Raw genomic sequence first — 23,728 nt, forward strand, 5'->3', positions numbered from 1 at the left:
TTGTTGAGATTGGTATAATCAACGCACATTCTCCATTCTTTATTCTTTTTTCTTACAAGAATCGGGTTGGCAAGCCAGTCCAGATGGTACACCTCTTTTATGAAACCAGCGACTAAGAGCCGGGTTATCTCTACCCTAATAGCCTCCTTTTTGTCCAGTGCAAATCATTGAAGCTTCTGCTTGATGGGCTTGGCAGTCACCGAGATGTTTAAGGAGTGCTCGATCAGCTCCCTTGGCATGTCGAGCATGTCCGCTGGTTTCCATGTGAACACGTCGACATGCTCCCGTAGGAAGCTGACAAGCGTGTCTCCCTATTTAGGATCGAGGTCGGCCTTGATCCGAGCAATCTTGGACTGGTCGCCGGGGATGAGGACCACTTCCTTGAACTCCCTGGACTTGGTTGAAGCTCGGGTGGCCTCTAGGGTAGGGATCTCTAGGTCCATCAGAGGGATCACCTACAAAGTCACCATGCAGTCCTGCATATGGATGGAGATGTCAGTTGCCTCGGTGAGCGTGAAGCTTTCCTTCTCGTAGTTGTAGGTGACATTGAGGTTGGCGCGTAGGGAGAGGACCCCCCTACTCTATTGGCATCTTTAGCACTAGGTATGTATAGTGTGGCACAGCCATGAACTTGGCAAGAGCTGGTCAGCCAAGGATGGTGTGGTATGCCATGTTAAAGTTAGCGATGAGGATGTTGACGTAGTCAACACAGAAGTGCTTCGTGGTGCCGAACTCAACCGACAGTATAATTTGTCCTAGGGGGAGGGATGCATTCCTAGGAACGATTCCCTAGAACAGAGAGTCCATGGGGGTGAGGTTTTCCTTCTTGAGGCCTAGCTCCTCCAGAGATCCGGTGAAAAGAATGTTGAGAGCGCTCCCTCTGTCGATGAGGACCTTCTGGAACCACACGCCCTTGACTATGGGATCTAGGACGAGTGGGAAACCCCTAGGTACGAGATGTACGACCACTGATCGGCCCTAGAGAAGGTGATCGGGTGCTCCAACTAGTCAAGATACTTCGAATTAGAGGTGGGTCCATCATATGTAGCGATCGACATGACGCATCGGGCTACAAGCTTCTACTTTCGCTTGTCTTTAGAGACAACCCTCCCACCAAAGATGGTAGCAATGGTCTTGGTGGGATCCTAATATGTAGCCCCTTGTTCTTGCCTTGCTCTCCACCTTGACCATCTTCGGTCTCAGCATCATTGCACCGCTGCTTCTTTGATGGTTCTCCCTCAAGCGTAGTCTTTAGGCCCCTACACTCCCGCATGGTGTGCTTGGCATCCTTGTGGATAGGGAATGGGTCATCCAGTAGCTTGCCAAAATCCATGTCGTAGGTGCGCTTGACACGGGTGTCGACGATGTTGATGGAGGTATCAGGTCAGCGACGACGGCTTTGTCTGCCTCTCAAGCTCTCTGGACGATCGTCATGTCGAGGGTCGCGGTCATCGTGATGGTGATCATGGTCATCACGATGGTCATGACCATCGCGGCGGTGATCGTGATTGTCGTAACGTCTGTCTTCATGGTGAGCAGAGCGGGCAGCCTGTTTGGCTTCTTCCGTGCTGGCGTATCCATTCACTGTTTGAATCAGCTCATTGATGGTGGTAGGCCTCTTGCAGTACATCTTGCTATGAAGCTGCTTGTGTCGGAGCCCTTTGGTAAAGGCAGCAATGGCCTCAGCATCGGTGATGTTGGGTACGGAGTTTCTTGTCTCCAAGAAACGCCTGATGAAGTCGCGCAGAGATTCCTCGGAGGACTGATGAAGCTTTTCCAAGTCATACTTGGTGCTGGGCTGCTCACATGTAGCCATGTAGTTGTCGGTGAAGACTTTCTTAAGGTCATCCCAAGATCGAATGGAGTTTTCCTACAAGCTAAGGAGCCAATTATTTGTAGACTGGTTAAGCATGATAGGAAGGTAGTTTGTCATGACGTCCTCATCTCCGCCCACGGCTTTTATGGTGATGTCGTATAGAGTTAGCCATTGAGCAGGGTTGGCCTTTTCATCGTAGGTATTGACACCAATGACCTTGAAGCCCACTGGCCACCGGATGGCTCGAAGCCTCTCCGTAAAGGGGCAAAGTCCTGATGCGCCAGCGGGAGTGGTGCTTGGCGAGCAATAAATCCTTCATGTTCAGCATCGAACCACCGGCGACGCTCCATCTCTGCTTTGTAGCGTGCGGACCTGCTATTTTTGATGTGACCACGGGCATCCGCACTGGCATTAAGGTGATCGCGAAGGTTGCGAGGAGCGGGTTGATTGATCTCCTAGTTACAGTTGCCGCCCTAACCTCCCTAGGGACGTGGTGGGTGGGCATCTTGGCATAAATAGGCTTCATAGTTGTCCCTAGATCCTCTATAGAGATAGGGGCCTCCAGCCTGAGGTCAGGGGGCATCGGCGCCATGATGTTGGCCTCTTCCATCATGGCGGGAGCGGCGGCTATGAGTCAAGCAGTGGAGTAAGATGGCACATCATTCCAGAACTCATTGACCTAGACTTGTGCAGCTATGATGTGCGCACGGACCTTCTCGACCTCTGGAGTGTGAGGGAGTTTGTCGAGCTCGTTGAAAGCGACAGCGAGATTGGCGCTTGGAGTATGATAGACTGGCTGGTCGCCAACCATGTCAAATGCCTCTTCTAGATTGTGTTGATGGCGGGGTGGGCCACGACCATCTTCGCCGGCCTCAGGGGCCGCTTCTACGTCTCGGTGACATTGGCGATTGATGTTCTTTGCTAGATGAGCGTCGCGCTCTTCAGCGGTTTCACCCTCCTTGGTAACACTATCATGGATGACGTGGAAAATCATGCCCTAAACCCTAGAGGGAAAGTAGGGTAGCTCGATAGGGTCTTGGTTGATCCCTCAGAAGAATCGTCGGGGCTTTTGTCCAAGACGTGGTGAAGAGATTCGGTCGGAAGAGGGGAATCCTCCGAGAGCTGACGAATGGCCACCATGTTGACCACGGGCGCAGGCTGACCGGAGTCAGTTGGGTCGATTACATAGAGGTTGGTGACGCGATTATGCTTGATGTGGTCGGTGATGAGGTGGTGGATGGTGTTCTGATACGTAGATCCTGCACCCTCCAGTCCGAAGGGGTAGGGCCTCGGTAGGTTCTCCATCCAGGCTTCATAGTCATCCAAGCAAAGGTCGGTGGTGGGAAGTGGTTGGCGCCGCACCATGCGCCCTTCTAGAGTAGCTGTGATCACCAGATTGAAATCTATCCACCTTGCACGGTGTGGCTGAGCTGGTCGCTCGGACGTTGTGGCTTGGTGATCTTGGAGCGTAGGAAAATCGTCACTCGCTCTAGATCGATCTAGGATCGAATCTACGAGGAGCTGGCATTCTGTTAGGCGATCTGTGACCCGATAGATGGACGCGATTAGGTCGTCGTTGTTGATGGATCTCCTGATCTAGCAATGTGGCGCCAGGACCAGAGATGTCATTGCTAGTGTCAGCGCGATCGGTGCAGAGTGGTCCTACACCGCCTCCACGATCTCTCTGTTGCCATCGGGGCCGATGACCAAGGTCATGGATCCGACTGTGAAGATCTGGCCCAGCTCGAGGGGGGCCATGGAGCTTGGGAAGGTGACCATCTGGTTCATCATGGATTCAGCTCGCACACCCCCTACTTGGCACGCCACTGTCGATGAAATCTGGTTAGCAGTCTACTGAGGGGTATGCCCACGGTAGTAGATGAATCAGTGGAGGTGTGCGTGAGGAGACCGGATGGTGACACAGAACGCAAGAGACAACGATTAGATAGATTCGAGTCGTCGGCTTGACGTAATACCCTACGTCCTATGTCCTTATGAATTGTATTGTGTGTGTTCAGATGAAAACAAGGGGTCCCTACCTGCCTTATATAGCTTGGGGGTAGGGTTACAAATCGGTTATTTCCATTCTGATCAGTTTACAAGATAGGAAGTTACAGATCGTACAATATCTATCATATCCGAGCAGATTTTGTAGATCACCAAGGATCTTCACGTTGCCTTGTGAAGCACGTCATCCTCTGGCATACTTCGCGTGGCGTTGTCTTGAGAGCTGGGCCTTGACCGGTGGCACGACCCGTGCATAGTCTTGTGGGCTGGCCTCCCCTAGCGGCTCAGCCCACGTGGAGCCTTGCGGGTACCGGGGGTCATACCCCCACAATCCCCAACTAATAAAATAAACAAAAGAGATGAAAGTGGATCCCCTTGTGCCAAGCCCCTATGAGTTTTAAAATATGGTCCATTATCCCCATTGATGTTTATGCATACCCTTCCTCCTCTCATAGTACTCATGATTTTCCTAATTAACTATTCATCAAAGCTTTTCCTGTTTAAAACTTTTTCCAGAAAACACCATTTTACACTGTCATATGCTTTCTCAAGGTCTATTATGAAAATCACCCTCTTTATTTCTTTCTTCTCATCTCAAACAAAGTCTCATGCAGAATAACCACCCCATCTAAGATGTATCCCCCTTTGATAAAAACAGTTTGCCTTCTATCAAGGGGTGTTTAGATGCTTTTGGAATGTCAAAACTTCTGTCCCTAATCTTTTGCTGCAAAACTTTTATCATTCAAACTTTTGGCATTTGGTGTTTAGATGCATGGCAAAACTTTAGCCATGCAGACACAGCACGCGCCCCCAAGACATATTTTGCCTAGTTTTTGGGCCTTTTGGTCCCAAATGCCAAAAGTTTTGCAGCCCAAGTTTTGTTGTTTTTACCTATAGTGTTTAGATTCATTTTGTCAAAAGATGAGATAAAACAGCAAAAGTTTTGACCAAAATGGGAACTAAACAGGCCCTCAATCAACTTATCAGCCACTTCATATCTTCAAGCTCAAATTTAAGACATATTGGTCTGAATTGTTTCACATTGAAAGCATCCTTCATCTTGGGAATCAGCGTGATAGCCCCACAATTTTGTCTCCCTAAATCCAACTGAACCCCGAGAAGTCATTCACCAACTCCTTAAAATCTGATTATCTCCCAACAAACCTTGTAGAAAGCTTTCAATTCCGGCCCTCAGAGCCACTGGCGCAGCCTAATGGAGGCCATACTAGGCTCTGAAGTCCGGACCCATCTTGGCTAACAACGATTAATGAAGGTTTACGTATGTATTTGCAAGTTTGGATAAACAATCCATCTAAAAAGCTATATATTGTAACATTGCTTCCCTACAAACTGCACATGTAATTCCTTCATGTTCACCTATCTCCGGTGAGTAGTACAAGCTAACCACAAAACAGTGATTAGAATCTAATAATAAAGCTAGTTGTTATTAATATATATATATATATATATATATATATATATATATATATATATATATATATATATATATATATATAATCAGCATGTTCGATAGTTGATTTCTGTGCTGATAAGTCCAGTTGATGTTTGTTTGTTGTGAGAGAAAAATATTATTGGCTGACTAATAAGCCATAGCTAAAACCAACAAGCGAACATGCTGAATATATGGACAATTTGCTCCCCACCCCTTTATTACGGGTCAGGCTGCCATTGCTCGGGGCCGCTCATTGGTTCAAGAAAGCATAACTGTACACAGTACACACGCCTTAGTAGTAAGTAGCGAAATTGCTGTGAATGTCTCCATCTCGAAGCAGCAACATGCTTTGTAAGCTCTCCTGTCAGCTTGTGCTGTGCCGTGCTGTGCCCATCGAGGAGAAAGATGAGAAGTATCTGATGGACTACCTCGCGCTCGCGGTACCGGTGCAATTTGATTACTGCAACTGGAAGCCCAACGCTGACCGCGCGGGCCTGCCAACCCTGACCCATGAACCCCTCGGAAGATCCGTCTCGCCAGCGTCCTCAAGCCGACGGGGTCGAGCACACGTCCCCGTCGGTCGGTATTCCATGCCCATCATCGCCTTCCTGTTCGGGGCATCAGCACGTGTTTAGTTGGTTGAAATTTGGAATTTGGGTCACTGTAGTACTTTCGTTTTTATTTAATAATTAGTGTTTAATTATAAATTAATTAGGCTCAAAACGTTTGTCTCGTAATTTCTAACTAAATTATGTAATTCGTTTTTTTTGGTCTATATTTAATATTTTATATATGTATTATAAAATTCGATGTGATGAGTACTGTAGTACTTTTTGAGAATTTGGATAGGAACTCAAGACGGGCTCAGGTAGGCCCGTCTCCGTCGCCATTAGCAGCCCGGAGCGGGAAACACCACGCACAGCCACACAGGAGCTCCAGGGAATTTAAAATCGGCAAGCCGGCCGGCCGGGGGCGGATCGGATCGGATGCGTGCTGCTGCTGCTGGCCCGCCCGGCAGTCGGGTGAGGGGCCGGGGGGGGGGGGGGGGGGGGGGGGGGCGACGTGGCCCAAGCTGGAACACTCCTCCGCCGCGTTTTTTAGTCCCGGAAAGCCCTAGATATTATTATTATGGCTGCCCCGACGCCTTTCCGCTCGCTCCCTACAAAGGGAAGGCCCAGCGGTACCCCTCCCGAGCGCACCACAGCACCACATCGAGCCGGGAGATTTGGAATCCAGCTCAGATTTCGCTTCCTCTCCCTCCGCCCTGGTGAGCACCCGGGGGCGACGTGTGTCCCGTTGCCTTTCCTTCGCTTCGACGGCCACCTGTTGGCCTCGCATGGCTCTGCCTAGTGCCTCCTGCCAAGCGTCCAAGCTCCTGCTCGCCCGGCGGCCCAGCGCCGCGGCGGCGTCTATCCAGCCAGATCCGCGCGATCCCCGCTAATCGCCGCACCCTGCCTCAACTTCTCTAGCTCACCCGCATCCCGGCTCGGCACTGCCTTCTCCTTCCACTTCTCTATTGTATCTAGCACCCCTCATCGTCACAATTCATCGGCAGCGGCGCGCCGTCGTCTCAGGTGAGCGCTCTCACATCTTACCCTCCTTTCCTTTCCGCGAGCTATTTATCACTTGCATTGCCTTGTTGATGTTTAAACCGGGATTTCAGTTTCACAGCACCAGATTTATGGTATGTGCTTTCACGATTTAGGACCGTGCGGGAAACCAAGTTTTTTTGCCTTTTAGATTTTAGATAGATGGCTAATATACATGTGGTGGGTCTAGAAATGTTCTCATTTTTTTTTTCGTTGATGATTGATGCAAACCCTCTCTTAGGGCATATGTCACACGCGGCCGCATAGCACTATTATTCTTATATGTTAAATTGCCGGAGAGTTTATATTGTCAGCATTGGCCACCGTGGATGTGGTATTCCTTGTAGTGTTGTAGTGTCTGCAGTTGCAGGCGACCCTTTCTTTAAGGCGAACGGTGGATTGAAACCTCCACGGAATTTGGAAGCAAATAAGTTGTTGTATATTGTATGTATTCGTGATACACATTTTTTTGGGGTCCAACTATATTATGCTTGCTGGGTATACCTTCATTGCTGTTTGTAATAACAACGATGGTATATTGATGTTTCAACCAACCGCAGTTCTGATAGGATTTGTTAAACAATTAACTGTACTTGATGACTATATGTGTATTATATACAACAACAGGTAAGACAGCCAACTTGATGTAGAACACAGAATTTTTTTGGTACGGGGTAACTAATTATGTAGGATTAGTATCAAGAATAAGCACTAGTACATTTCATTCATTTGAATATTTCTCACAATTATATAATCATAAATCTGGGCACATGAGAATTTGATTCTATATAGTGCCATGGCAAGAGATTCAGCATGTAACTTTGAAAGGAAACCAACGTGCTATACAGTGCATGATTCAAGCACTTTTTTTATGTTCCAAATGTATACGATTTGTGTCTTGGAACCATGGAGAGGGGGGTGGGGGCAGGCATGTTAAATCACTGATGTTCTCTCAAAACATGATACATTTGGTTTGAATGATAAACATAATACTAAGGGTACAGTCCATTTTTCACCCTCAAACTTGCGTGGTAGTCTGATTTTCAACCTTAAACCATGAAACTGGGTAACAAACACTCTCCAATTACCAAAACAGGACAAATTTGGTCCTCGTGCTGGTTTCAAAGTTGGTTTTGTATTTTGTAAAAATAATGAAAATCTGATGTACTGTCTAACAATTCATAAATAATTTGTTTTATAAATCAGAAAAACATGAAACTAATACCAATTGGTTTATTTACTTGTTTATAATCCATATATTGGTATTTAGAATAGGTTTATTTCTGTTTCTATAGCTTTATTGCTTGTAGTTGCACTCAATATTTTTTTAAAAACAAGTTAGCTCCGAATAACTCTAAATGTATCACCAACAGATAGATGATATTTTTAGAAGAAAACTAGAACTAGTTTCATATTTTTATGATTTAAAATAAATTAATTATGAATTTCTAGAGACCAAACCAGATTTTCATTATTATTAGAAAATAGAAAACCACATTGACCAAATATGTCTCGTTTCGACAGTTGGAGGGTGTTTGTCACCCGGTTTCATAGTTCAAGGTTGAAAATCAGATTACCACACAAGTTTGAGGGTGCACATGGAATTGTTTTCTATTTCTCCTCTTGCCATGCTGCCATATGTGTTTCTAGATAGTTTGTATGGTGTTTTTGACTGATATGACCATTTTGAACTGTTTGCACAGTAGACCACCCTTTATATACCAAAGAATCAATGTAAATGATGTTATATTATGTCAGAATATCATGTAATTTGATAGTGATAGCAACATTGAAGGGTGAAATATGAGAGGGTAGTTTTCTATTTCTCTGCTTGCACTGTGTTACTGTATGTTTCACATATTGGTTTCAATTTTCCATATATCTAACAGTTGTCTATAAGATCACCCTTTTGATAAGCCTGTGGCAGTTCTAAGATAGCACTATTTCATTGCACATCCACCTTTAGGATTATCTTTTTTAAGGGTTATTGCTGCCGTGGCCTTTCCCAAGTCATTAACTGTTTGATTCGGTGTCACTTGCAATGCTAGTTGTCAGAAAATTTGTTTTATTAAATTTTGAGTGGTTAAATATAATTTCTCAGTCATAAAACTAACCTAATTAGTCTAGCGTGGTAGAAAGAAACCATCTATGGACATAAACTAGAAGCTCGGGAGATTGAATCTCCATGTTCTTTCCCCCCATATTTTTTAGATTTAAAAGTGGGTCCAACATAAAAATGGGAGCAAAATTAGACCATAGAATTGGTGCCTAGAAGGTCGAGGGATTGAATTCCAGTCCGTGCTATTTTCTTCTCACATAATTAAAGACTTACAAGTAGTCCCCAAAAAAAAAAAATTGGAGCAACATTAAGGGCTTGTTTGGCAGGGCTCCTCTCCGGCTCCGGCTCCGGCTCCGGCTCCTCCAGATGAGCCCTGCCAAACGTTTTCTTAGAGGAGCCGTTTTTCAGTAAAAAACAGAGGAGCCGGAGCCGTTTTGAAGGAGCCACAATTTGTGGCTCCTCCAAAACGGCTCCGGCTCCTCCGGAGGAGCCCCTCAGGAGGAGCCGTGCCAAACAAGCCCTAAACACGCAGTTGGGGGATTGATCTGAACGCTTGCAGAATGAATGCTACTGAATATACCAGCTGGCTAGATGGGAATTTATGAAGTTGTAGTGCTACAAATGAATTCCGTCATTTTTACTGGAATTTGGAACTGAAAATACCAGAGCTCACATATTCTGGTAATTCTGCCTGTGAATGAAAAAAACCATGCAAAATGGAATTAGAGTCCCTGGTCATACCTTGAAAATCCCTTGTAATTTTGAGAACAGGAAAACAGAAATTATGGGGAAGGGTAGCCTTGATGTTATCAGATGTGTTGACCTTCTAATTCATGTTAGCTGAGTTAATAGTTTCATGTGGAATTTTATGGGAGAAGCTTTAGACAGTTGTAAGAATTCAGGTGGTTAATGCCATTGAAATCCTAACAAATTGTTGGAATCAGTGTTTTCTTGAATTGCTTTGTATCGAATCTCCCTTTTATTTTCTGGTTGCCTGTGGCATCTGTTAAAGCCTTAAAGTTGAGATCAAGTGATATTTAGCAGGAGTAGAGAATGCCAGGAGACGGGCGTCTGTGGTTTTGTTTGTAGGGATCTCTTAGTTCGGATGGAAACATAACACTGTACATTTATGTGAGGCACAATAACGTGAACGAAAAAACATCTTTCTGTTTTACTTGCGGCATGTAGAGATGTTTAGGTGGTGCGTGGTTAATTTTCTGAGTATGTATGTTGGTGACACCCAGTGACCAGCATTATATGCTATGGAATCATGTGTGAATTTTGTTCTTTTATGGTGCTGTTTATTTAGCTGCAGCAAATTACTTCAGATCCAGTTTCAAACTGGTGCTTTGAGCTCAGCATTTTGTTTTTACGGCAGATTGATGCAAGGGGCGGCGACAAGCTAGAGGCAGCAACTGCATATCTTGCAAGAAAATTGTAAGTAATTATTTCGTAATTACTCACATTACGTATCAGAAAATGACTGAATTGCAAAATTACGTCTGATTCATTATTGTGATTTTCCTTAGAACTATGGTGTTTTGCTATACATATCTAGCCCAAGTTCATGAACTTGGGTTAGATATGTTCAGCAAACACCGTAGTTCTTATCCATTCCTTGACTCATCGTTGTCAGCGGGCATAAAAACGTGTAGCGGCTGTAGGCGTCAGCTGCCTAGTGCTTGCTGTCACATGCGCTGGGGCGCGCAACTACGGTGAGCTGCTAGGGACGGCTGAGAAGAGTTCTTCTCCACCGTCTGTCGTTGGGTCGGCATAGCCACCGGTGGGAAGGGCACTGGGAGCTGCTTGATTGATGCTTGTTGCGGCTGCTAGCCCTGTTCATTGGTTGACAAAACTGCAAACCAGACCGGGACTGGAACCAACCCTGATGAAACCGTGGTGGTGGAGATTTACGTGGGTAGCGACCTCAATGTATGCACTCATATCAAGCTTGTAGATTACTGAATTGAGCATGCCGCTACCCAATTCGTGTCCTTCCACACCAAATCGAGCCTCTTTTGCTCGAATTAGGCCCTCCAATGCAAGCATTGAGTTTTATTTTTCCCATCAGATCGATTTTGTCCCGCCCCAATCAAGCATGCCACCACGTGAATCCAATCACCATTGCACGAGTGGAGTTTGTTGCAGCCTGAATCGAGTTTCAAGCCATCAAATCCTTGCATGAATCGAGTTCGTCAAACGTTGGAGAAGGCATTGCAGGTTGGGAGGTAGAGGAAAGAGAAGCAAGAAAGCAAATCAAACAAGAATGGGAGGCGGAGGCAAGAGAAAACAAGAAAGAGATAGGGGCCTTGTTTGTGAGCTGGACCAGGATGGGCATGGCAAGGCGAGCTGGGTGAGGATGGGCATGGCAACGGTGTCCTCCATGGCCTCTGCTGCCCCCGCGCCCTCGTTGGAGCGGCTGGGCCTGGAGCGCCGCGACGGTGTCGACGGGATGGGCCTGAGCCTCCTCGTCCCCGACGACACTGATGATCCCGCCCTGTTGATGCCCGCATTGCTCCCAGGGCCCTTCCCCCTGTGCTCCTGTGACTCTCAACAAGTGCCTCGCCGCCGAAGCGAATGACAGTGGCCGGTCCTGCGGCGAGCTGTGGATGGGCACACACCTATCAGTGCCCTCCTCGCCCTCCTCGCAGGCGCCTGATGTCTCTCTACAAGGTGTATGGTTCGATCTACTAAACTTGAGCAGCTACTAAATTATTTAATTATTTTTAATAACTTCAGAGTTATTAGAGAGGACTAAAACCTCTTTAGTAACTTTTAGTCATAACGTTTGATTAAAAAATTACTAAAATCAGTAAAAGCTACTCAATTTAGCCCTGAGTCGCGCGGAACCCAGCTGTGGTCGGCCACACTGTTGCTGTGCGGTGGGACGGTGACCTCCTTTCCTTTTGAACGCCAAACCATCTAAAATCCATGAAACCAGACCGAACCGACCCAACCCAACCCAGTAAACTACAAAACTGGTAACCAACCCATGCAGACCATACCCAACCCAGACCAATTTACACAGGCGCGTCTTGGGTTACTCACTCAACCCAGATCACGAACAGGCCAAGCGGCTGTGGTGAGTTGGGCATGCAGGGTGACCAAGGTGGCTTGCTCGGACAGTGCCTCCACCAGCCACGCTGCTGCCTGGCCATGGAGGCCCATGAGCTGCTGCTTTAGCAGAGTTGCATGATTTCAACATTTGTGTCATGATTTTAAGGATTCTATGATACGTATCTTGATCCCACGTCTATCCTACCCAAAAACGATCCACAGTCCAATACTATCATTCAAGCTGGGTAGGATTGTAGGACGATCCATATCGCAATACTAACAACCTTGACCATACTGGTCACTTTGGTCCACAGATGAACCTTCAATCCAGAGCCATAGCAGATATTAGTTTAGGGGGCATGGAGCCTTAGGTGTTTGGTTTTGTTGGATGGGCCCTCTTGCCCCTAAATAGGTTCTAGGGGCATGGAGTCGTAGGCGCTTGGTTTCAGTATTCTTTGGCCCTGAACTTCCAGTCACGCTTTAAATTCTTTCCATAGGAGGAATATAACCCACATTTTGTTGCCTGCCAAGGTTTTGGAGACTTAAACTTCAAACAGGGTAGTTTATAACTTCTTTAATATTTGAATCATATATAACAAGCAACACATGCGCCACTTAGAATATGGGCTACTGTTTTCATCCTTCCCAGTATACTGACCCTAGCTGTCAATGGCCCTCGTGGTTTATGATGATTCTTCACATGGTAAGTCGGTAACAAATCTAATATTATCTGTCTGATGATGCTTCTTAGTTATTTTTTGTTTCCTTACTGGGACAGTGGGCCTTGAGTAAAGAACATGATGGACTTGTACCTTGTGATAATGGGCTTCTTAAAATATGAATGTGTTCCATCGTCATGTACCATGGCTTTATGATGATTTATCACTGTTGTGAATCAATAATTTCCTGGTAGAAAGCTAATGTACCACCTAACTGCAATTGTTTGACCCGGAGTTACCCCATTTTCCATTAACCAACGGAAAAATCCATTACAGTAACAGAAGCAGGAAGATGAAAATAAGAAAAGATCCCGGACAAACAACCTGGTTACAGATCAAACCACTAATTTGGCCTGCCTCAGGCAACTAGAGCCAGACCTGCCCCACGAAGCATACAGACAGCCCATACAGATGGCTGTGTCTTAAATAAGATGGGAAGAGTCCCTGTTGTGGCTTACAAGTTACAATCCATCTCTATGGCTTACCCACGAAGTGCAGCAGCTCTAACGAACTCAATCTAGATTACAACTGCCGCACCTAGCATCTTCATGCAAAAGTATAGGCTGGTTCAGTTTACAACAAACACGCATGCAGCCCTAGCAACTCCAGCAACTTCTGTGCTGCCCTTTCATGAACGAAATGAAAGTCTATCTCATTATGTTTAGTCCGAGCATGGAAGATAGGATTTGACAACAAATACTTAGCCCCCAGGTTATCACTCCATAGACGAGCCATCTGTGGATGTTGTATGCTCTACTCAGTCAACAATTTCTGTACCCACATGATCTTGGCAATGACATTGGCCAGAGCTTTGTATTCTGCTTCCGCGCTGGACCTGGACACAATAGCTTGCTTCCTAGCACTCCAGGAGATCAGATTCGATGTCATGCACCTGCAATGTCATGATCCTGATGGCCGTCTGTGGAAATGTGGAATGATGCCCATCCCTTCGACGGTAGCTTCCTTTAGCCCTGATTTGTATAAACCTTCCCAATACTTCAAATAAGCACAGGCTTCAGAGTATTTTGCATGGGTGTTTTATTATTTTCCTATGGAATCAGGCTCTGTTTTGGCTTTTCCATATGGCCCAACAAATGACCAATACCTCTAACTGCATTCTCATATTATATCTGTATCCTACTAAAACCCTTGATAACACTTGATAGCAATATAAAACTATTGAGTGGAGACTAGACTCTGTTTCTACTTCTTAGATAGCATCATTGTCCCCTATCGAACCATTTCCTTTTAGAAACACGTGAAGATGTTCCACATGGCTGTCTGTCTTCTTTTCTTTCTTTCCTAATACTAGTACACATGGTCAGATATTTATAGTTTTATACAAGCCTGGCAAGTGTAGTAGCAACATTTGCACCCTTTTAAAGTTCTAATAAACTTTTAATATGAGAAAAGTCTCATCAAACATCAAATGCAACTAGAAAGCAATCATCCTCTCAATTCCACGGCTCAATTCCAGTCTGGAAATTATTTGCATTACATTTACAAGTTCATATCTCAAATCTCCCTCTCACAAATATGTCTTGCTCTGAGTATCATCTCTTTACAATAAATAGTTTCCTTCAGCACATAAGACGTCAGTTTTACTCTTCTTCATGGATTTAATTGCAATCTGCATGTGTTTAGCAACTCATTATAGCATTGTAGCCAACACTAGTTAACCAATTGAAATATATAGAGAGAGAATAGAGAATAAATGTTATACCCTAGCTTAGGAGCAGTCGATGGCTCAATGTTATTCTGTTGTGGCAGTGTGCTGAGTCCAAGTTGCACAGGAACATCTCTGGTTTCTACTACTGGAAAGTTGAATGGAGTCGGTGACTCCTGATTAACTCCACTTGGTCCTTCAGTCTCGTAGATCTGAGAACAATTAATATCATGTCACATGTGTGGTTAGGCGGTTACTTAGTGATATTTTTGTTCAATTCATCAGCTACCTTTTTATGTAACTCAGCATTTTCTTGGCGAACCAGGTTGATCTTATTGTACAAGTCTGTGTTTTCTTGGTGAAATAAACTTGCCTGCGACCAACAGAGTGGTTAGTCAGTGTTACTAAATCAAATAAAACACTTAACACAGAACTATAAATTCATCATACTGCAGACCTTTCGATTCAATTCGTGAATCTCATCTATCAAGAGATGGTCCTGTTAAGAACATCAACAGTAGTAACGATCTTTAGTAATGTGTTGAACAATTGATTATAAAAATTTGATTAAGAATCAAACCTTCTTTGCACGGACACCACGCAGGCTTGTTTCCAACTGATTCTCTAGGGACTGCAGTTCTTTAACATTCAGCCCAGAAAGATCCTCTCCCATCAACTGCCTGTAACCAATTAATATGCAGTACCAATTAATGTTGTGTTTTATACAATTATACACAGAGTCTAGCCATGATATTTGCCAATTGCTGATATATGTGGCTTGACATTTGTGTTTTCTCTGTAAATATATGGAGCATCATCAGAATATGTTTTGATATTCCCTCTGTTTCTTTTGTACGGAAAAAGGTCATTTTACAAAATTTGATTAACAGTTAATCAAATTATATGCAGGCTTAGTGTATGAAAATTATATCAATATTCATATCTCACAGCTTTTAGAACAACATTGTAAGAGAAATTCATGGTCAAAGTACAATTCTAAAGACTTATTCAAATCCTAATGCACCTTTAAAATGAAGCAGGGGAAGTAGTTTAGCTGTGATAGCCACGTGCTCAACTTATCTCGTATGAAGTATTTTGATGTCTACTTTTTAGCCTTTCACATGATAATTTGGCTCTTGCTATTTGTTTCTGTTATCTATGAATGTGCTATAGCTGTAGCTGCATTTGGATGTTGCATGCTTGTGCATTGTACTTCTGTCTCTGAATAGTCAAGTTTCTAATGAATAACTTGCTTGAAACTTTTGCAGGGTTTTCGAACCATACCGATAATTTTCTTGCAAGTTGTGCAGTTGTTGTCTCAAGCTTGCTGCCTCCCTTTGCCAAAACTATGAACAAAAGCACAGGTTATGTTATCAGTGAACACATTGGCACAAATTTTAACTGATATGTGTTGATAACAGACATGACGTTTAATTGGAATCTTGCAGCATGATACACACACAGCAGCTCTTAGGTACTCCCTCCATTCCAAATTATAAGACGTATTGGGTTTTGTAGACACATTGATTTTACTATGAATCTAGACATAGTGTATATTTAAGTGCATAGCAAAAGCTATGTCTAGAAAAGTCAAAACGTCTTATAATTTGAAATGGAAGGAGTACAAAACTAATCGGGAACGATGTTTGTTACTAGAACTAGAAATTACACTCCGACTTGTCCAATTTTTGCAATGTAGAAGCTATTTTAATGTGACTTTGCTTACTTGTGGATCAACAAGCAGTATGTTAAGGTATTGCAGCGGGTACTGTTGTGCTACGATGTTGCAAGCAGACTCCATGAAGTCATAACAAGGTGAGTGGAAATTCTTATAAGAACATGTCAGTATAAGTAAATGATCTCCTGATTTTATGATTTGAAGGGTGCTGATTGCCTTTCAGTCAGTGCTGGTTCTACTGCCGTTATGTGTTTAGTATCTATTCTACAGCAAGCTTTGATGTTAGTAGAGCTTGCACACTCTTCCAACTTAATTTCACTGTTATGTGCATTTCAGAGCACAATTAGCAGGCTCGATTGGCATGCATAGTTTCATTCTACTTTTTTTTTTGCGAGGTCGCAGAAGGTATATTTGAGGGCAGCTTCTGGCGTCTAAACTATCAGCCTGCGGCATGGTACTTCGGAGTTCATGGGATGTTCGGCAACAGCACTAAAATTTTGACAATCTTGTGTCATGTGTGACACAACTGAAGTGGCAGAAAGAATTCCAATTTAAACAACATTACTGGATAAGGCATCTGCTGACATCTGGTTTTCGTGATGCAAGATGAGTTCCAATTAACATACAGTAGTAGAATTCAAGTTCGTATGACACACTGTTCTCTGTTGGATCTCCTATTTAACTCTGTGAAAAGGATAACTGGTGTGTGAAGGATTCCTAGTTCACCACCATGTAAATTTTGCTTCGAGAACATGTAAATAAGAATGCATTGATGTTTTGTTATTAATGATTATTTTAACATTTTAAGAACATACGAAACATTTGTTTCGAGTCCAGATTGTGTAAAATCCAAATCAGCAAGATTTTGAAGCTGACTTAGCAAAAGATCACCGAATGGAATAGAATGGCACAGTTCTCGTGTAAAGATAATCTTGGCCAAAGACAGGTATGAACTTCATATAATGCATATTGGAACCCAAAAATCACATCCAGCGGTATGTTGATTTGTATGGCAGGGAGATGGACAGTGTTCCTGGTGCTAGTAAAGTGAATTTATTCCGAACCAAAATTTCGTTTCCGAAGAACAGTCTTGGCAGTCATGCAACTGTGCAAGTGTAAATGTCCTAAGCTAAACGTATATTTTTTCCCAAATAAATTGTGCCTCAGCAGAGGTGCATACCCTCGTCCACTAGTAAGCTCGGCCCAAGATATACAGCCCAGATTCCTTTGACAAATTGGACAGTGTAAATTTGACGACAGCCCATGTTAGATTTTAACATCTTGTCAGCAGAGTCCAACTATATTTGACAGCTTTTTCATTTGCTTCTCTTTCTTTGAGTTTTTTTCGGAAGACAACTTCTCCTTGATATCTTAATATCATAGACAATGTCCAGGATTTCCACACACCGCTTTCTAATATTCTATTAATAACTAGATGCAAGTATGATTAAACATGCTAATTGTTTGGAACTCAGTGAAATCTACGTGTGAAAATCAGGACAATTTCAAACAAAGAAAGGGCTAAATATGAAGGGAGAATATGTATTACAACTATACTCATGAACTGCATTTCAAGTATAAGGGAAAATTCTATTCTTTACATAACCTAAACAATAAGGTATGAGACAAAATCCCAATATATATTAGCTATGAGCATTATAGCTCCACTATTTCCATAGCTCATAGCTTATAGGAATAGGCCCACTATCCTACATTTGCATTCATAGGCCAAAATATCATGTGAATTTGAATTTAAAATTTATGAGAAGTCTCTCATATCTCTTATAAGGTTAAACCATGAGAAAAAACAATCAAAATGATCAACCTTTTCCTCCTTTTTCAACACTTTGGCATTTATATCCGTTATTTAGGATTCTAAGACTAGCTATTGTCACTTTATGATGAGTATGTGTTAGGGAGTTTACAATAATTTGTTAATTTTCTTATTTCTTGGTTCTTACTTATTTGTGTACATATTTGTCATTTTATATTATATATATTAATATTAAAATTCTAAAAAAGAATCACTGTCATTATATCTAGATATAGCTGTTGCAAATTTTTTCTTCGCCTTGTTTCTACATTGTTATACACGCTATCTGGAATAGGACATACAAATACTTTTTTTGTGAAGAGGACATACAAATACTTAATGAGCAATGTCAGTTCATTGTTCACTAGGTATTGCCTCTTGTACTTTTCCTTTTCAAAATTTGAAACTTTTGCACCTTGATTTTCATGCATTGGATACTTAAACCTATTCTCATAGGTTTTTAGCATCATATACTATTTTGCAAGGAAAAACCTTCCTTTCACCAAAATTTCTAGTTTGTACCATTTCTCTAGCAAAACGGGTGCATTGAAGGATAATTATTTTTAAAAGAAATAAAAAGGATAAAGAGAAACTATCTATTTCACAAGTTTTAGATACATATATACAAGTCCCCACATTACATGATGAATGAAAGGAAGAAATTAACTATATTTTTATCTAATTAAAATATAAGTAAGATCAATAGAAACTCATTATTTTCTTTCTCATGAGAATGTGACCTTTTTTTACACATTATCCTATTAGCATTCAATTGAGATAATTTTCCCCATCATATTTCTTGTTAGCGCATAAATAATCCTACTGTATTGGTGATTTCGTCTCAAGCACAGTTAAGACATACGCCCCTTAAGGCCTTAACTAGGCCACATGAGAGTGCAAAGAGGTGGTTCTCGGAAGACTTAGACAATGACATGACTAGTGGTGTACCATCAACAAGAAGCTTTTCATATGAGATCTCAATGGTCATGTGGTACTACAAATGTAGGGTATGAGGTGGCACATGATGCTTCTAGGTACGGCGGTAGGAATTAGGAGGTAGGGAAAGTGTTGAACTTTGCTATAGTTTATGATATGATGATAACCGGCTCCTCCTTTAAAAATAGATGCCCCATTTGATGACCTTTAGTAGTGGCAAACACTAGTGTTGGATTAACTTAATCCTTCCAAAAAGAGATGGCACACGAGCATGCTTGTATTGTAATAAGGTGATACCTAGTATGTTGTTTCTCAGTAGGGAATGATCACTTCTACTTTTAGTTGCATGATTGTAGGGACCAACAAGGCACAATTGCAAGGATGAAGTAGTGGAAACTCAAAGGGGAGGCCTTAGAGGTCTTTAAGAAAAAAGGTTATCAAAGAAGGCTTTTGGAATGATGGAGAATGCAAACAACATGTGGGTGAAGATGGCAACATGTATTTGAAAGGTAGCTTCAAAGGTGTTTGGAGTGACTAAAACAAGAGGACACAAAACTAATGATACTTGGTATAGGAACGAGGATGTCTAGAAGGCTATTAAGAAGAAAGAATGTTATAGGTGCTTGTACCATGACAAGAGTGTGGACAACGTAGAGAAGTTTAAGGTGGCAAAGAAGACTGCAAAACATGTTGTAAGTGAGATGGTCGTGCCTACGAGGATATTTACCAACACCTAAGTAAAAACAAAGGAGAGAAGGACATATACAATGGCTAGGGTTGATGGAAGGAAGACGAGGGACCTCAATGCACTAATGATGAGATGAGATGAGATGGATTGATTCTTGGTGAAATAGGATGGGATCAAACATAAATGGCAATAGTGTTTAGACAAATTATTCAATGGTGAGAATGAGAACATACTAGTTAATTAGATGGCTCCTTTGATGACACTAATATGTTCTTAGTTCATAGGATTCAAGAATCTGAGGTTTGATAGGAAAATAGGGCAAGGTGACGAGTCCTAATGGTATATCCCAATTGAAATATGGAGATGCCTCAAGGGTAGGGTAATTTTAGGGGTGTTTGTCAGGGTCTATCGACCATGACAAATTTTGTAATCCTTTAGTAAAATATTGTTGGAACTTAAGAAAATCTATGTCATGTAACAAAATTGGCCCTGATTATGTTTGGCTAGATTCACAGACAAAGTTGTGCTAATTATCAGAGAATTAAGTGATGAGACATACTATTTAGCTATGGGATAGGGTTATGGAGCATTGTTTTTTCATCAGAGGGCCTATGAAAAACATTAAGCAATGCCATGTGGTGGATTTTATACAAACATAAATTCTCAACAAATTATGTTTCAGGAATGCAATACAACACACATGTGTTTTAGCACAAAAAACACATGGATTTTTTGAATCTCTCTCCCTCTCTCTTTCTCACCGGTGACCACCGGCGCCGGTGCCGGCGACCGGCGAGCTTGCCCCGGCGCCCGCGCCCGGCGCGCCCGCGCCGGCCATGGCAATGGTGGTGGCGGCGGTGGATCTGTGATTTGTCCTTCCATAGAAAAAAAAATTGTGATTTGTGATCTGTGATCTGTGGAGGCTGGAGGCTGGAGGTAGAAGAAGGGTGGAGGCTGTTGAATCTTAATCCTATGGTGTAAAAAAATTCATATGTTGAAACTGCATAAAACATATGGTTGTGTAGTAGACAGACTCATTATGTTTCCCTCATCAAGGACATGTACAATAATGTTATGACTAGTATTCTAGCAATTGATGTCATATGTCAATTCTCGATTAAAATATGCCTAAACCGGGGGCCATCTTTGACAACTTGTCTGCTCGCCTTGGTGATGGATGAGGTTACAAGCCATACAAGGATGATATAAGTGGCAGGATAGAGGTAGCACATTAAAGAAAAGCTTGTCCAACATTTATTGAGATGGTTTGGACATATTCAATAGAGACCACTAGAGTCACTAGAGAACTGTAAGGTGCAACAACAATGTAGGGATGGACAAGGTCGATCAAACTTGACAGGACGGTGGCAATAAGAAGGGACTTGAGAGTATGGAATATACCAATAGAATTGTCCTTGGATAGGAGTGTATGGAAAGTAGATATTCATGGGTTTGAACCATGAACGGGCTATAAAAAAACTCTACCATAGGGTGCCCTATGGGCATTGTAGTAAAAAGCTATATGAGGATTTGAACACAGACCGGCAATGGGAGACTCCCGAGCACACTGCTCTAACCGGTATCACTCGCAAGAAGCTGGTATGTACAAGCTTTAGAGCATCTCCAAGAGATTAGCCAAATCATTTTTTTAAAAGTAAATTTGGCTAGTATGGAAGGAAAAATGTCTCCAACAGGCTCTGTAAATGACTCTCCAAATTTAGTAGCTCTTCGTCCCACCTCTCATTCGCTCTCTATTTTTGGATACCCTACCTCATTAGCCATCCAGCCTCTTGTTTTACGGAGTTTGTTGGGATACTCTAGTATTTTTTTGTCAAATCTATTTTAAACAGTAGCTAAATCAGTAAATTTAGCTAGTCTTTTTGGCTAACATCTTGGAGATGCTCTTAGATCCCCTAATAATATAATATGACTATTATTAGTGCCTTTTATATATTTATTTCCTTTTTTTCTTTTTTTTTTCTTTTTTGGTGGCTCATGTTTGGTTAAACAAGGTGTTGTTGTTGTTGTAAAATCTGAAATAAAATACTAAATTGCATCTATAGGGGTGCCACTTTTGAAAGCATAAGATAATACCAATAAAGAGTTGCTGAGGATGGCTATCTCATGCATGGTTGATTAATCTTTGTTTCATTAGTTTGTACTTTGTAATAATATATAGTCAGTTGCTTGATTCCTTAAAAATTCCATTGTTAAAAATACAATCTGAAACCAACCAATAAAAAACAGAATGTGATTCCCTAACCAAGTGTGTTGGGATTGGTCTGAATTGACATTGCAATCTTTATATACTAGTGCTGTTTAGGGATTATATATCCACGCATATAATATGAAAGCGTGATTGATCAAACCGTTTTATAGTGGACCAACTAATAAACAAGCAAACTGATGATATCCTCATGTACTGAAATTATTTTTTGTTAATTAGAAAAGATCAAGCAGCTCACGCATGATAAGACAAAAAAAATGGTAGAATGCTTGCTGATGTGACTAAGAGGCCACGACAAAACTTAGCCACACAGTAGTTAACTTTTCTAGCTTACGGTGGTGATAGTGAATAATACAACCTGATCATTCATCTGTACATATAGAAGCAACAACCCAGACCTACAAACTTTGATTTTTCTTCGATCTAGCTAGCTAAATCTGCTAATTAGTTGTGTAATTTCTTCCCATCCTTAAAACCATAAAAATAAAGAATATGTATCAAGATGAAAGCAAACATATAGCAATCTTTTAGTTAAACAAGCAAACACTTCAGAATACACAGAAGAATTTATATAGAGCAAACCTTAAGCTCTGATTTGGGATTTGCGACGACTTGCTGCTCTTCCTTGGCCTTGCCGTAGCGATCTATAACTGATTTCATGCTGCACACAGCACAAATGGCAGTTAAAAAAAACTATTACTATGCGATTCAGTCTAAAAATTTAAGTTTAGCTATCTAAAAGCTAAATTCTTAATCACCGAAGTTAGATCTAGACTCTCTCTGGGAAAAAAACTTTAGTGTTTTGCACTAAAAGCCTATGTGTTTCCTACTGAAATGACATGTGTTGTGTTGATCACATGAAACAATACGTAAATTTAGTTTTGCACAAAGCACGGAGAGAAATAGTTCAAATAGACCAGACAAGGAAGAAGAGGGAAAAACACATATACTAAACCGTACCAAAAAGATGTATTATATTGTTATAGACTACACACAGACCTTGCTTGCCCCATCAAAGAAAAAGCTTGATATGTACGAGTAATATATATTGCTGTGTGCTATGTAGTCAATATTCGACAAGTATGGTGTATATGTCCATCACATTAGTCCATGTATGATGTTATTTAGACAGGAAGTTTCTAGTTCCAAATCATAAAATGCAATCGACAACCCAAATAAAGCAAGACCAATAAGTACATTACTATATTACTTCAAGAACAAGGAAATAATTGACATTAATATAAACTAGTATTAATTAAACTAAAGCACCACGGATGAATAGAAGAGACCTGGTGCTAGAGTACTCGTAGAGGCGGCCGGTGCTGGAGAAGATCATGAGGCCGACCTCCGCATCGCAGAGGATGGCGAGCTCCTTGGCTTTCTTGAAGATCCCGTTCCGGCGCTTGGAGAAGGTCACCTGCCGGCTCGTGGAGTTGTCGATCCTGCGGATCACAATCTTTCCCCTCCCCATCTCCCTCTCTCTCTCTCTTGACCTTCTCTCGACCTTCTCTCTCAGCTCGCTGGCTGGCCAGAAATCTATGGAGATATGATTGTGGCCCTCCAAGAGCAAGGTCAACGGCAGGATCTCCGAGCCAAGCCAAAGAAGGTAATAAGGAGGAGGAGATCTGGCGGGCAGGTGGGAGCTCTCGAAGAAGAAAGCTCAAAAGCAGCAGGTTTCCCAATGGAGGAAGAGAGGGGAAATGGACGATGCTTTCTTGTGTGTGCGTTTGTGGGAAGAGGGATGGCTTTTCTCTTGGCGCAGGGTGGATGCAACTTGCGAGCAGACTTTCCCCTATCTGCTACTTGCTTTATTTAGCAAGGAAAGGAAAGCCAAGAGGAGGGAGGCCAGAAGCGCACGACACCCAATTGGCTACCCGGCCTACCTCGCTCATCTCTTCTCAGTGCTTTCTTTATATTATTGGCTGGTGGTGGTGCTAATTACCCCCTAAATGCCTGTGCTAATGATAGCCGAGAAAATCGTCGCAACCACGCAAGGTGACCATTCTGAACACGAGGGTGC

At 42.5% G+C, this 23,728-nt stretch overlaps 1 protein-coding gene and 1 long non-coding RNA gene across 3 annotated transcripts; one reads left to right on the plus strand and one right to left on the minus strand.

Moving 5' to 3' along the window:
- Positions 1-6,456: 6,456 nt before the first annotated feature.
- Positions 6,457-16,818, plus strand: LOC136462361 (uncharacterized). Of its 2 annotated transcripts, XR_010760702.1 has the most exons (4): positions 6,457-6,850; positions 10,303-10,361; positions 15,635-15,840; positions 16,111-16,818. It is a non-coding gene; the product is annotated as an uncharacterized lncRNA (long non-coding RNA). The 2 variants fall into 2 exon arrangements; XR_010760701.1 differs by having other exon boundaries at positions 15,635-16,818.
- Positions 13,678-23,452, minus strand: LOC136462360 (MADS-box transcription factor 27). Its single transcript, XM_066461468.1, has 8 exons — positions 22,998-23,452; positions 22,291-22,369; positions 15,651-15,712; positions 14,947-15,046; positions 14,824-14,865; positions 14,656-14,739; positions 14,424-14,578; positions 13,678-14,330 (listed from the first exon to the last, which is right to left on the minus strand). Exons 1-8 carry the CDS (start codon positions 23,177-23,179, stop codon positions 14,312-14,314), a joined length of 723 nt encoding a protein of 240 aa, XP_066317565.1. The 5' UTR covers positions 23,180-23,452; the 3' UTR covers positions 13,678-14,311.
- Positions 23,453-23,728: the final 276 nt, after the last annotated feature.

This window comes from Miscanthus floridulus, chromosome 7, assembly GCF_019320115.1.
Source record: "Miscanthus floridulus cultivar M001 chromosome 7, ASM1932011v1, whole genome shotgun sequence".
NCBI lineage: Eukaryota > Viridiplantae > Streptophyta > Magnoliopsida > Poales > Poaceae > Miscanthus > Miscanthus floridulus.